This window comes from Amphiprion ocellaris, chromosome 11, assembly GCF_022539595.1.
Source record: "Amphiprion ocellaris isolate individual 3 ecotype Okinawa chromosome 11, ASM2253959v1, whole genome shotgun sequence".
NCBI lineage: Eukaryota > Metazoa > Chordata > Actinopteri > Pomacentridae > Amphiprion > Amphiprion ocellaris.
In genome coordinates this window covers 4,699,074-4,715,118 of record NC_072776.1, presented here as the reverse complement: position 1 = coordinate 4,715,118, position 16,045 = coordinate 4,699,074, and the positions used below count along the sequence as shown (strand labels likewise).

At 41.2% G+C, this 16,045-nt stretch overlaps 1 protein-coding gene across 1 annotated transcript in view; it reads right to left on the bottom strand.

Annotated features, from left to right (window-relative positions):
• LOC111572701 (Krueppel-like factor 7) overlaps window positions 1-15,441 on the bottom strand; it is a 99,943-nt gene extending 84,502 nt beyond the window's left edge. Inside the window, exon 1 of the mRNA XM_023276462.3 lies at window positions 14,916-15,441. Within this exon, the coding sequence (XP_023132230.1) occupies window positions 14,916-15,017 (102 nt within the window). The 5' untranslated portion in view covers window positions 15,018-15,441. The remainder of the gene's footprint in view (window positions 1-14,915) is intronic.
• Between the last annotated feature and the right edge of the window lie 604 nt (window positions 15,442-16,045).

The window sequence follows — 16,045 nt, the reverse complement described above, 5'->3', positions numbered from 1 at the left end:
TATCCAGCTATTAAAAGACGGAATGCACAAAGGAATTTACAAAGGGAGCAAAAAGACGAGATCTATCCATTCGGTCGGTGTGTGTTTTTAGGAACCCTGCTGGATATTATACGTCTACAGATTCCCTGTCTCTGCTCCGTCCGTTTCCAAGCACATGTACGTATGGATCAGGAACACATCTGTTCACATGCACACACTCTGCAGCACTTGTCTATTCCCTCAGGTACTCCTGGCAACATTGTGGATTAAAATAGCTGGCGACCCACATATCCCAGTATAGCAGGCATGGCACTGTTGGGCCAGACACCACAACCATTTGTCCACTTAGAGCAGCACAGCTGGCCTCATTTGGAACCTGCAATTATAAGAAATACTGAAAAACGGTGACCCGATGGACTGCGGCTTAAACACTGATGATCAATAATTTTACTGCTATTATTGGCCTAATAGGAGTCCCGTTTGGACTTCAGGGAACGGAACAGTTCAGCTAATGGGCCTCATAAAGGAAAATATATCAGTGATAGTAACTTTAAATCCGATTAAGTCTGACTCAGATCACGTAATGCTGCAGATAATGACGAAACGTGGATTAAGTTGGTGACTCAGACGTTCACCCTCACTGGTTCTGCAGCTTTTCCCTGCTTGTTTGATGGATTTCAGGGGTGTCCAAAATGCGGCCCGTGGGCCAAAACCGGTCCTCCAGAGGGTCCAATCCGGCCCTCAAAGTGTAAAAATTACAGAGAAGACATTAACTGCAGATTGCAAGTTAGTAAAACTCTAAATTTTAAATAATTTCTAGACCATGACAAGTTGTTTTGATCATAAATAAAATACTAGATTGTTCATTGTTCTTTTGTCATTTTGTGCCTCATTTTTGTAATATTTTGTCTTGTTCTTGTTGTTTTTTGTCTTTTTTGTCTCGCTTCTGTTGTTTATCTATTGTTTTTGCCGGTTTGTTTCTCACTTTTGTCATTTTTTTGTGTCATTTATGTTAATTTTTTTGTCTCCTTTTTGTCACCTGTTTTTTGTTGCTTTGTAACTTTTTTTGTCAATTTTTTGTCTCTCTGTTTTGATTCGTTTGTGTCAGATTTTATCATTTTTTTTCTCCTTTTTGTCATTTTGTGTCTCATTTTTGTAATATTTTGTCCTCTTTTTGTTGTTTAAAGTAAAATCCTATATGGTTCAGTTCCAGATGATTAAATGTTGTGTTCCTTTGTAGACACACTGTGATCTGGAAGTTGTAATGTGGAAATGATAAACTGAGGCTGAACGTTGCTGAAATTGAATTTATTTTTCTTCAAAAATTGCAGGTTGTTCATGATGTTTTGTAAAAAGATAATTCCTTAAATGTGAACATTTTTGGCACTAAAACAAAGGAATCATTTGAAGTTGTGGTTATTTATCAGTTATTATGCTGTGATTTTACTGGTCCGGTCCACTGGAGATCCAATTGGGCTGATTGTGGAACCTGAACTAAGATGAGTTTGACTCTCCTGATGTATTTGATGAACAGATCAGGTGGATTCAGCCAATGACAGCATGCAGAAGAGACACCAGCTGAAGCCAATGCAGCTGAGGTTCACAAACAGTGTTCAACTGACAAACTTCTTCAGTAGGAAAGGAGCTGCAATTTGAAGGCAAGACAGGTTGTTGTGTTCAGCTCTATTACAATGGAATTAAAGACAGCTGGCGAGAGGAGATAGTTTGTTTTCTTAGTTCCAATTTAGAGACAATTAGCACAATTAGTGTACTTCCAACTTGGCAGCAGTCTGAGGACGGCTCTTTCATTTTCTGTCTGCTTTTGTGGCGGATCCGTCGCCCCCACCTCCTCCACGCCGAGACAAAGAAATGCAGAGTCGTGTAGAAAAACAGGACAAATTCCCAAGGTCATCCTCCTCCGCTGCCTCTGACCCATTTACTGTCCCGCTCCGTGCACACGCACAAACCAGCCATGCATGCAGAAAGGCGCATTCAAACCACAGCACGCTCCGACCGATTGCACTGCGACTCCACGACTCCGGCTCTGTCTGACAGACATCACAGTCACACCTACACACTACCAGAGTACAGTAAACTCTATTATCAGTCCTGACATCTCTAATGAGAGCCTTCAGCAGAGCCTTTATCACAGACACACTGGGGCTTCCAGCAGTATCTGGAACTCAACGACTGTACAAGTTTTCTTGAGTAAATTGACAATCTGATTCAGGTTCAATTTAAAAACAGACAAAACAAAGTAATAGTTGTTCCATTTTTGTTGGAAACAGATTTGCACTGTTGACTTACATTAACTATTATGATGATCAATTAATCAATTTGTGTTTTTTTTAAGAAATTAAGTGTAAATTCTCTGACTCCAGCTTCTTAAATTTGAATATATTCTGGTTTCTTTACTGATAAATGACAGTAAACTGCATATCTTTGGTTTGTGGACAAAACGAGGCGTTTGAGGACATCTTCTTTGGCTCAGGGAGACACTGATTGATAATTATCATCATTTTCTGATGTTTTTTTTGACAACTGCTCGATTAATTGATGAAATAACTGACAGATAAATCAACAACGGAAATCATTAGTTGCAGGATTATTGTATTAGTGTAAATATTACTGTAAAATTATGATGATTTCAGCCATATCTTTCTTTTTTTCTAACAAACACATCAAATGTGTTTCTCACATTTGAAGACCTTTTGTCTCTCGGCGCTATCAAGTACTTCGTTCATTAGAAGTTTGCTCACTTTATTGCTGCCATTCACATGAAATCATGAACAGAAACCTTTGCAATGTGGACACATGAGTTCCTGAGTTATGATTTAATCAGACATTGGTGCTGAGGAAGACTATAGATGCTGCACCACGGTGGAGGTTTGCTGTTTGTTTGTTAGCAGAAACTACACAGCCGAATTTGATAAAACTGGGTGGAGAGGTGGAGCCTGGGCAAAGAAAGAACCTCTTAAATTTCGGTGCAGATCTGGAACAGTTTAGTTAAAACTGCAAAATACAGCATTGGCTTTGGTGGAGGAGGCACTCTGCCACTTTTCTTCTAGTTTTGTTTAGTTTAGGTCCAGCTTTACACACAATTCTAACCAAATCTTTGTGGAACCAGTGATGTGTGAGTGTATCCTGCACGGCGCACTGCCAGCTAACACACACACACACACACACGCACGCACGCACACACGCACACACATTTCCTTTGCCACTGTCAACATCCTCTGCACACTATGAATGATGTCATTGCCCAAACACACACATGCAAACATACGTGCGCACACAGACAACGTGCGAGTTGCCTGGTGAGGGTTGTTTCAGGAAAGGAGCTGCAGCCCAAAGAGGGTCTGCAAAAAAAAAAAAAGGTGTAAAATGTGACGTAAAGAGTGTGAATATTCTCCACACAACACTTCTGGTGCATTGTGATGCTTCAATGATGCTTATTTTAACATTAACATTTAAGAAATACGGCAGGATTTTGTCAGCCGCCTTTATTTTGGCGAGTTCTGACAACATCCTGCTCCTGCTGTAACAAAAGAGAAGAAGAAAAGGGAAGAGGAAGCAGGTCCTACACTGTCATCTGGAAAATGTGTTTCCATCAGCCTTTTATACGATGCATCAACTTTTCCACCGCAGTCCAGAGGAAAAACTCCTCGCTTTAGTTTCGGATCTCGTGCATTTCCACGTTGTTTTGTAAAAATGTGCAGAACAAAAGAATGTTTGGGAGAGAACGGGGAGCAGAGAAGAAAAGAAAGAGAGAGGGAGAGCTGGATGAGGAGAGAATGGGAGGCCTGGATGGATGCCAGGTCACAAGGCTTTATCCCTGAGCCAACTGGTCTGCAAACACTGGCTCAGCAGGATGTGGACACACAAAGACACACAACACAACACACCTGTGTGTGTCTGTCTGAGCACAGCTCAACCTGCGATCACCAGGAGGATTCCTCTTCTAGAAACGGACTCAAATCAAACACTCTAGGCTGTTCTATTGTGAAATAACTTCCTAAATACCCAATACATTGTTAAAAAGAATCATGTTTGGACTCAACAACAACAACAAAAACATGCATCAATTTGAGTTTTTTAAAAAAAAAAAATTATGTTTAGCAAACAAACTACACTGAGTTTGTGGAACTGATTTTACTTCCAGTTGAAATTCTAAACTCAAAGTCAAGAAAAATGCCAATTTTATTAAATTACCTCAACTTAAATTTTAAGTCAGAAAATTGAGTTAAAATTGAGTTGATGCAGTTACCTGCATTATTATGTCAACCCAACAAATCAAATTAATGTTTGCTTTTTAAATAGTTAGGCATTTAATGAACTGTTTCAGAGTGTATAGGAGATATTTAAAAAAGACCTACAGAAGATTTCTTTTACATTATAGCGATAATAATGCAGGTATGTGGCCTTGTCGAGTAGAAAGAACTAGAAAATGACTTCACTTTAGTGCTGTTAATTCTTCAGTCAGTCTCTCTGGTGTTCCACATATAAAAGATAAAGTCTACAAGTAGCCCACATAAATAGATTTCTTTCTAGCCACGTATATATCATTTTTACATTTAAAATAAATGGAAAAATGGTGTCGTGACTATGAGCCGCTAACCAGACAGAATGATGAAGCTAAAGCATGAAACTTTTGTCTCCCCCTTCTGGCCGTGAGAGTGAAAACACAAACACTGTGGACACGAGTCGATCGCTTTCTTTTACAGACAACAGTCCTTTGTCTGAACACCAGGAGCTTCAGAAACTTTTCTTGAAGACTTTCTAGGTTTTTCTGCTGTAGTCCTAGTTGCCATTGCTTCCCTCTTTGGCTCTGGAAAACCAAACACATCGTCCTCAGTGCACCAGCATGGTGAGAACCTAATGGATCTCCATCTATATGCAAAAGTCCTGCACTCCAGCTTTAACACCACAAGTTCAACCTAACTTCATTTCCTGCATGTTTTCTGCAGATTTGGGTTCCGCAAAACTGAAACAGTTGCAGATTGTAGATTCATTTTTGTTCCATTTGATGAATCAGTTAATCATTGCGGGAGAATTGGACCCAAATACCCGAATATTCGGTCGGTGTGGTGGTATATGAATGTTTATTTTGAGATCTGAATATTTGGATTCTTGAAGGCTGGCTACACTGTGAACAAAACCAGGAGTTCACTCTTGCCTGAAAATGTAAACATGCTCATCTTCCTGGCACATAACAGGAAGAGAGTGTAGGTAGGCTACTGAAATATCCGTTCATGTAAATATGCTGCTGTTTTGCACTACCTGTCTTATATATTTGATATATATATATATATAATATATATATTATATATAAAATGTATATATATATATATAAATATTATATATATATGTGTGTGTGTGTTTGTGTGTATTACATTTTCAATATAACATAATTCATTTGGTAAATGTGTCATTTTCTAAATTAGTATCGAATTTGTACTTGAGTTTGTTTAAATGCCCTTTACTGTGTTAATAAACAAACCAATAACATAAAGAAATGAATAATATTCTATCATAACCCTGAATATTCGAATATTTGTTATTAATTGTGCCCAAATATCCGGAGTGCTGAAACTGCTATTCGGACCAGCCTACATTGCAGGTGTAAAGCTAAATAAAGTCCGATATGTAAGCTTAATGTGGACTTATTGGTCCAAATGTGGGCGTGTCTCAGCCCCAGATTTGTGATGGTTTGTCTCAGCTTGATGCTACATGCAGATGACTCAGGAGTTCAATCTCAGAGCTTTAAAAGCCACAAAATATGTCCAGAACTTCTAAAAATTTCACTATGAAAACGGCAGTACAGTTATACACAGCTAAACGGGGCTAGCAGTATTTATTCCTCTGCTTCCAGTCTTTGAGCTAAACTGAGCTAAACTGACATGAAACTGATAACAGTCTTCACATCTGACAGCAAACAAGCACAGTTCCTATAACGGCCTTTAATAAACAGGAGGGGGGAAAAATCAATATATATGTGCAACACATGACACATAATAGGATGATACAGTCCACAATAGCAGATATCCAGTGTGCGCTTGAAGCATGAAGAGATGAATGGCTAAATCTCCTTGTAAACTGTAGTAATCGGGCTCCATGGTGAATAGTGCTGGAGAGCTGCCCTCCATAGAAAACCACTCATCTTGAAAGATCAGTGCTATGGCTTTCACAGTGGAAGCTCTCTCCATCACGAGTGCAACTCATTTGTTCTGCTTTCCTGCCGCGGCAGTCTGACTGCTCACTTTCTTATCTAATCTCTGCCGCCGTAGACTGAATGCCTTATTCACTTACTGAATTATGGCTTCCTGGGCTAACGTGTGCGACTGTGTGTGTCTGCACGGGTGTGTGTGTGTGTGTGTGTGTGTGTGTGTGTGTGTGTGTGTGTGTGTTTGACTCCAGTGATTTCAAATTATGAGGAAAAGACAATAACTGTGTGTTTGGGAGCGAGATAGAAGAGAAAAAAAGAAAGAGAATGAATGAATGCAGTGATTAGAGCGGCTCACGTTGGCACCGAGCTCCACACTGTAAGAAATGAAGAAGCGGCTGCTTTCAGATGTGTCTTAATATTTACATACTGGTAGGAATCACACATGTAAATACAGGATCTCCTGATCAGGATAATTCTGACAGCACTAATGGAGGAGAATTTTCCTAATCAGCTGCTTTTTTAGCCTTCTATAATCCATCCAGGTCCTGTTCAGTGGGTTGTAGTCTGTCCCAGCATGCAGCGGGCTGAAGGCTGATCAATCACAGGACCGACACATAAAGACTTTTTAAGACATTTCTTTTTTTCCCCACCAAAAAATGTTCAAAAATGTTGAAAATGTGGGCATCAGAAGTTTCACTGCGAACTTTTTTTTCTCCACATTTTCAAACTTTAAAACGGGTCAATGTGACCCGCAGGACGACACAAAGGTTAAAGGAGAACACAATCAAGAACATTCATATTCTGTTACATTAGAAAAGCAACTTCTGCATTTAAAAAGCTGCAACCAGCACATTGCAATTCAGCCAGGAATTTCAGTTTGCGTCCATTTTTTCTTACTAAACTGGTTGATTTATTAGTTTGTTGTTTCAGCAGACAGTTTGCACGGAAGTTCTGGTTGATGTATTCAACAAAATGGTGAATTCAGCTTGGAGTTGTCTTTATAAAGGTTTACCTTCTGACATCAGATCTTATATAAGCAGCAGCTACGTTTCTCCTCCTCTTCACCTCTTCCGTCGTCTCTTTCATCGTTTTCTCTCCATTCCTTTGTTTTTCTCCGTCTTCCTCTCAGTCTGTTGTGACTGTGAGGAAGCAGCTGTGCTCCGCAGACAATTACATAACCCAGTGTGTGTCTGCGGTAACACAACCGGACGGACGGAGAGACGAACAAAAAGATGGACAAACGTCTCCTCTGACTAACTTTCATCTGCATTTCTTCATCTTCCTGCATTTGCTGTGTCTGCTGGTGTTTTCTCTCCTCCATCCTCTCACCCCTCCATCCTACATACAGAGTTACTGGGCTGTGAAATGTGAAAAACTGCAGCATGCATGGCGATTCATTATCTTGTCAAACTTCCCTGGGCCTGCCCCGAGCCAGACGGGGGAGAAAAACAGAGCGAGGAAGAGACAGAAAGAAGCGGTTCATGCAACGGTCCATGCAGCGGGTTAACAGGTTAGCGGAGAGACGAGAAGCAGACGGAACGACAGACGCTGGAAAAGAGAAGCTGCAACAACCTGCTCAGTCTATTAGACAGTCTGTTGTCCTGGAGTCTGCAGCTTGAGTTCATCAGCTGCTGTAGGGGTATATCTGGTTTTTATTGCTTCTATTGGACTAATAATATCTGAGCTTCAGCACTGAACCTGAAGTGATACTTTGCTTGTTTATTTCTTGGTGTTTCAGACATTTCTGCAGAGCAATTTAACAGAAAAACTATTTACACAAACCCCAGTAAACATCAGCAGCAGGATTTCTGCAAAGCTGCAAACAAATTTGCCAACTTTTTGTGTTATTTTGCAACAACTTGTAGAAATATGTTTTGTATTGATCTGTAAATCTGTTTTTGAACCCAAACTGCAGAGCTGCAGCTGATTTTCTTTGCTGTTTCATTTCCTCTGTGGTTTGATTAGTTGTTTGGTCTAACGGTGAAAAGTGTTGATTAGTTCTCAAATGTATACAATTTTAAGATGCTGGAATTAGAAGCTTGGACATGAAGCGGTAAACCTTTATCACACAACAGGCTGCTTAGCAAAACCAACACAACCCATCGGTCTGAAGTCTCGATGGCAACATTACTAATGGTTTAAGCCTCGTATCGTCCTGCGGGTCAAATTGACTCATTTTAAAGTTTGAAAATGTGGAAAAAAACATATATATTTTCACAGTAAAACTTCTCATGTCCACATTTTCAACATTTTTGGGAAATCTTTGAACATTTTTGGTGGAAAAAAAGACATGGTAAAAATGTTGTCAAAGAAAATATCAGAAGTTTTACTGATATATATGTAATCACTTTAGATATTTTTAGGATTTTTTTTGAAGATTTTTACTCATTTTTTGAAAATATTTACAAGAATATTCTTGCCAAATTTGGGGGATATTTCTTTTTTTTAAATAAAACTTTTAAGGCAAACTTTTAAGGAATTATTATTCCTGAAGGTTTTGCAAATTTTCATAAATTTGGGGAATTTTTGGATTTTTTTTCACACAAGGAAACAATATGTTTTGGTGCATATAAATTGAGGACAACAGGAGGGTTTATTTCATACATAAGAGTGTCTGAAATGATCAAAAAAGATTAAAAATGATGGAGCTTGTTTTAATGTTACATAATCTGAAAATAAACTCTGTCTGACGGGACATATTAAAGGAATGTGTGTTCCAATTTGCACCGTTTGGGGATCACAGTCATGTCTTTTATGACTTCATTGGAAATTTACAATTTAACCCTCTGAAGCTCAAGTAGTTTCTGGGTGTTTTCTGCTCCTGTCTCATTTTTACCCACTGTGGGCTCAGTTTTCACTGCATTATAAAGCCCTACACCTCAGTGAAAACAGCACAAATGTGGCTTACCACTTATATTTTTAATTTGTCTCCTTCCTCATATCTGCTCTGTGTAAACACTGCCTGCAGTTCAACCTAAATGGCTTTTCAGTTGCACCAAGCAGCACTGAATTTTTTGATTTGGACACAATCAGGTTTGTGCAAACGGTTTATTTTTGGCAAAAATTTTAATTGTACACGTAGAATAAAGTGATTTAGATGAAATATTATGATTCCAAGTTTAGATTTTCCAAAAGAATCACAGATGAGTTGTTTAATGACAGTTGGAAAGCTGAAAATCTGGCAAATTCTTTCTGCTTTCACAGTGTCTGGCTCTGATAAATGGTGCAATTTTGGCAAATTTTAGAAGACGACATGCTTTTCAAAGCTGGCGGCAGGGTTTGTGGTTCAGAGGGTTAATGTGAATAATAGCAGAAATTAGATTTGTGAGCGTTTCTTTTGCTGAAACACTGAGAATTTTGCAGATCTGTGTGCATGTGCAGGAATTATTGCAATCGTAAAGTGCGGCATAGTGACAGACTGCAGTCAGACGCTGGGTTGAGGCTCGTCTGGCCTGATGGAGACTATCTGACCAACACAGAGCTGGTCGGTGTAGCATAGTGCTGTAGTGACAGAGCAGCAAATAAATCAATCAGCCTGAAAAGAACTACAGACACACCGAGCATGTAAACGAAGAGACAAGATGAGAAAAGCCGGCGTGAGTCAGACGCTTGAAAGCACCGTTAGTCTTTTAAACAGACTCCATACCTGCAGACATCATCCACACTGTACCAGCCTGAAACCTGAACCTCCTGCTTCAGTTTCAACCTTCATCAAGCCTCCGTTTTCACCGCCTCCCTCTCACCCATCAGACTTTTGGGGCAGCTCTGCTTTGAAATAAATGGATTACGTCTAATTGGGAAGTCTGGGTTTGCCATTTGATCCTCGGCCACCACTCACACAAACACACGCAAATCCCCAAAGCCTGTCGCATCAATCCAGACCTGCAAAGACGCAGCAATTATACGCACGACACGGACCTGCACTGTCAAAGGCGACGGTTGTGACGGACAGGCGGGAGAGTCCGTTTTCCACATGTTTAGTAATGATGCAAATAAAGCAGCTGATGGAAGAAGCCTGTATGAGGAAACAAAGAGCAGGAGCACAGGGACAGTCAGGAGAGATAAATGACAGCCACAAATCAGGCTGCTAGTGTTTGTGTGTGTGTGTTGTTTGTCTGTGTGTGTGTGTCTGTGTGTTGTTTGTCCGTGTGTGTGTGTGTGTGTGTGTGTGTGTGTGTGTGTTGTTTGTGCGTGTTGTTCTGTCCGTCTGACAGCAAACGGCCAATTACTGTCGAAAGTGGCGGGATGAGTCCTGCCAGACCATAGCTTTCCATTAGTGCATGCCAGCCGAGCATGTGTGTGTGTGCGTGTGTGTGTGTGTGTGTGTGTGTGTGTGTGCATGATGGAGTGAATGAAGGAGCCAGAAGGAACAAGAGTGGAAAAAATGTGGGTGTGCCTGCGCTCAGTGTGTGTGTGCTCGTCTGTCGCCGCTAGTGCAGATAAATTTGACAAAATACATCTTTTGCTCTCAGTCTCAGCCATCCATCCACAACAAGCCACCGTTTTCCTCCCCGAAACGCCGAGATTACAGCGAAAACGCCCCCTCTGGTGAACATGCAAACTCACATGGTTATTTGTGTGACGAACATTCGACAAACACGGCGAGATTCGTCCACAAGGAAAGAATTTTGTGACATTTTGAATGCTTGATGTACCTGTAGTCACATGAAAAAACACATGAAATAAGTTTCGTCTGTGTTTTCAATGTGGTCGACTGATTGCTGCCAATATTCAGCACTTTTATGATCATAACTGTCAGATTATATGAATAAATATAAAAATGTGCAACTTTGGCTCTGATGCAGCTGAATCTCTCTGGAACTAATAGCTATTTGTGTCTGTCAACACTAAATGATAAATGTTGAAAAAATGAATGAGAAAATTCAAGGTTTTCTTTGGAGTTTGTCTTTTTATAAATTTTGACGTCAAAATTAAACTCATTACAGCAGTATATCGGTTCTCTGTCTCCTCAATAATCAGGATCGGCCTTTAAAAAATGTATCAGTCAATTTCTAGTGACGTCCAGATGCTGTTAACCTAGCTTAGCACAAACACTAGAAGTAGGGGGGAAAGTGCTAGCTTCCACCAAAAGAAAAAACTAAAATTCATCAGTTTCATAAGCTTAAAACGTCTTGTCAGCTGGCTGCCAGTACATCCATGAATCACCTGGGCTCTAATACACTTGGGTGTTACATGTGAAGAAAGCAGAAGCAACTGTAAGTCTTAACAAATAACATTTTTGGCCATTAAGGTGTGAAAAATTCCACATCAGATACACATGCGCACGTTGACATTTCATGCTTTTGTAAATGGTTGTAGCTGTGAGCTGCCTCCTTCCACACACCGAGGCCTGAAAAACCAACAGCTTAGTCATGTCTCTTGCTACATAATTAGTGTAAATACAACATATAAAATACAATATATTATTTTCTATGTTCTCTGCTTTGGGCTCCACCAGTTCCTGAATATATCCGTCTCCTCACTTTCTCCAAGAGCTAGCTGCTAATCTGTCTAGCTGCTGTTTGGTGCTGGGCAGGTGTTCTACCTGGTGTTACTGGTTCTTATTTACTGAAAACAGATGCTGGAACAGCTGAGCCTGGACGATGAAACAAGTGTCCCATAATAAACAAAACTGCAAACTAAAAGAGGCCGAAAGCTCAGAGGGTAATTCATGATCAGTGGGTTTGTCAGCTCACAATATTACATGCAGTTATATGATTCATTAGTAATATATAATGCTTTCATAGAACAACCTTTGCAGAGTTTCACTGCTTTAAGTATTTGTGCTAAGCTAAGCTAGCCTTGGACCAATCTCTGTACTGAATATGTAACAGGTAACCACGGTAACCAAGGGAACAGCTCTTAAACAGCTGACATCTCTGTATCAAAGGCTTCTAGTTTAAGGACTAATTGACATGTCGTCGCTACACGTTCCTGATTGGTAGGTGGGAAAATCAGTCAAAGCTAATTACCCAATCACAAGGGAGGGGTAATTAGAGGAGGCTGTTCTGCACAGAGTGATACAAACGGCTGCTGGGCTGTAGCTGCCCTACATGAGGGGCATTTTGTGTAAATTAGTCTGGCAAAATATGACAGAAAATAACTAACTCCCCTTTAGTTAGTTAGCTATACACAATAACCATAAGGGGAAAATTAAAAAGATTATATTCAACATTAAAAAGCAACTTTGTGCAAAAAATCAACAGAAAATGCATCTTAAGAGAGCAGTTCCTATTTCAGTGATAGAAGTTTTGCACAAATATCAACCAAACTGTCAGAAATGAACTCTGTTTAAGGATGTAATCCCTCAGATTGTGATTTCATCGGCACCCCACATTCTTCCTCGTCAGACCCACAGAGTACCTACCCAGGAATTAGTCTGATCCATAGACCCTGTAAGCGACTACAACCCCATCTTCATTCCAGATCTGGACCAGATACAGTACCTAACCTTCGTTCTAAACCTGCACCGTTTAAAGCCAATGGATTAACTTATTCTACACAAAAACACAGAAAGGCAAACACTGGTAGTAGGGGGTGTCATCTGCCCTACCTGTGGGGTATTTTGTGTTAATTAGTCCAACAAAATATGATAGAGAATAGCGAAGTACCCTTTATGTTGTATTTAATTTCAGCCAAAATATCTGTCAGAATTGCTGTGGATTATCTAGAGAAGGCTGAGAATGCTCAGTTAAAGAGTTTTACAGGATTAAAGGCCTGTTTACTGAGCTTGTTTCTAGGGGCAGTTGTGCTGTTGTGACCAACCTGTCCACCAGAGGGCACCGTTAGCTCCTTCCATGTGGCATAGGCAACTGTTTACCTGGATGACTGTAGCGTTTGTTGCACATTTTGAGGAGGTGTGTTACTGACTTCCAGTAAAAGCAGATGTTATGCAATCTGCTGCTGCTCGTGTTTGTTAGTTCAAGGTGTTATTTCTGTAAACTGCAGGTTTAATTTTGCAAGACTTGCAATGGGAACATGCGCCTTGAATGTCCATCAGTAAACATTAATAAGGAAATCAATAAGTCAGGTTTCCACATTAACGTTTTCTCACAAACCTAGAGGAGTGAACGCTGCAGACCGGCCCTAATTAACTTCACTCCTGAACCGCCCTCAATCAATTCACAATACGATAACAGACAGGAAAAAATAGGTTACAGGGGGAAGAAACTATGCGTGTTTGCACTAAAAATAGGAGGAGACGGTGTGGACTGGCGTCAGTGAGGCAGTCGGAGAGGAGAAAGGCAGTTTGAAGGAATAAACACACACAAGGTTCAAACCTCTCAAAGACACGAAACGGACAAAAAAAACGGCAGCATGTGAGCAGATTCTGAGGCTCCACTGGGAGGCTCTGAGTGCACTGAACATTAAATAGCATGAAAACACACTTCTGCACTCACACGTGGCTGAAGATGGCTTCCAATTAACAGCTTCCATTTCTCAAGTTCAATGGGGGGAGATTCTCTTATTGAATTCTCCTCTTGAAAAGCTCAAACAGGCTCTTTATGCCACATTCTGAGGCTTTCCCATCCCCACTGAGATTCTGAAACATCGATTTCCTCAAAAACTCACATGGTTGAACGTGGAAAATCGACCTTTTTATCTGTTTTAAAGCAATAAAATGAAGGCTTCGCATGTTAAATAAAGGTTTATGCTGTGTCTGCTGTATGTTCTACACTGGACGATGTGCATAATTCAGCAGGATTATCTGCAAACAAACAGTGGCAGATGTGGATATATTATTTAAGAACAAGTCACTTGCTATTAGGCATGTGTCCATCTTCCACAGCCAGTGTGTGTGAGAGAGAGACGGAGATAATCCGAGCAGACCAGTCTATCGATCACAGCAGACACACTAAAAACAGCAGCAGCTCCACCGCTCAGATCCTCCAAAAAATCACTTTCACCTCCAGTCAACTCTCACTGAAGTCTCAGCAGCTTAAATTCTGTCTTATTCTATGTAACAGCAAAAAAACACCCAAAGTTTCAGGAAATCTGTTGTTTCAAACCCATGAAAGCATCTTAAAGGTTTTATTTTGCGATTAAAGTGAAATAGAAGCAACGTAAGTAACTTTAAACGATAAAACAGCTGAATGAGATCTCCCTCAGCTCTTATGTTTGCTCCCTCTCTGGCTTGTAAATCCCCCCAAAAACCTCAGCCTCGAAGAAAAAGCAGCGTTTTCAGCTTCACCACCTGCGTTTTACAGTTTCATCCCGCAGCATTTAAAAGGTTCTCCTCGGGTTTTTGTGGATGTGTGCCCTCTTCTGAGGCTTTATTAAAAACCTGGAGACCTTCATGAGGGATTTCACAGAGCAATGGCGTCATGCTCCTGCGTTTAAATTAATGATTAAAGGGGTTTAATTAAGTCTTAAGCGTGGCTCAGGTACACTTAAGGGACCGTTCGTTCGTGCGTAAATCTGCGTATTTTTACGCATTTTTTTTTGGAAACGCTGTTGTGTCCATTAGTGCCATTAGTGCGTAAAGCTCTCTGTATCCTCCCCCTTCTCCTCCCCTTCCTCACCCCACTCCCTCTACGTGTGTGTGTGTGTTTTCTCCTGTCAGCGGACCTCGCCGTGCTCCATGTGAGCGAGAAAAAAAAGAAAAAAAAAAAAAAGACGCAACTAGACACGGGGCTCCGGAGCGCAAAAACACACAGATAGAAACCCAAAGAAACCCCAAAGCAGCTCACAGAAAACATCCCAAACCAGTTTCTACTCTAAACACAGTCTTGTTTTTTCCTTTTTAGATAAAAACGCATCATTCTCTGACCTGCTGCCAGTTCTCCTCCAGGGAAGGCATCGCGGAGAAATAACCAGTGTCATGAACGAGTTGGAGTTCCTGGAAAATACTGTAATTCGCCAACACATCCATGCTTGATGCAAGAAAAAAAAGAAGTCAGTAAAGAAAGAAGTCCGGAATCCAAACGAGAATAAATACGCACTTCTTCTTCTTCTTTTCCTCTCTCCTCTTCTTCTTAGACTTGACAAATAAAAAACCACCGCCGGAGGAGCCCAGCTGCAGACGTGCGCACCTGAGCACTTTCAATTTCAAAAAAAAAAAACAAAAAGAGGAAAAGAAAAGTGTTGATTATTTTATCTTTGTCAGTGCAATCCCCTCTCCTCTCTGCTTGGCTCTGTCACGCCTCTCTCCTCAGTCCGGGATCGGGAGGGAGGGTGGAGGGGGCGCCAGATCTATTTCCGCATTGCCAGATTGCCAATCGGTCTCCGTTCGAGCCGCCAGGTTGCCAGGTTTGCTCCTCCAGCAGCAGCAGACTGGACCCCGCTGCAATCCAGGCGACCGGCGCTGCGAGGGGGCGGGGCCAGCTGTCAATCAATTTCATGCGTGACCTAATAAGGTAAATGGGGTTGATGATGTCACTGGCGTCCAATTAAGGAGGCGCTGAGAGAGAGGGAGCGGGCGGAGCCGGCGGTGAAGCAGGGCGGGGATTGGCCGGTGGGGGCTGTCAGTCCGGCCCTACATGGCGCTGAGGGGTGAGTTATTTTTAGAGGCCTATATAAAAGCAGCAGCATTCCTCTCTCAGTCATTACAGGCTGCACAGGCAGAGAGGAGGCCAACCACGAGCTGCTGCGGCTGCTGGAGAAGGAAAACAGACGAAAACAGTGGAGTGAAAAGAAGCAGCCGAGCGTCAGCAGCAGGTAGGATGGAGGTGAAGAGCAGCAGATCCTCCTCCATGTGGTCTCCATGTGGTGCCAGAGAGCAGCTCCATCCACCCTCCTGCTTAGTTCACAACTTTATCCCTGTTTTCTCTGTTTGTGGAGTAGAAATAAGTCCACCTTTATGAGCTTTTCTTTTTCCCCATCACACCATAAATGTAAAAATCCTCCTGGTTTTACTCCCACTGATGCCAAACATCCCTACAGCAGCGCTAATGAGCAGAA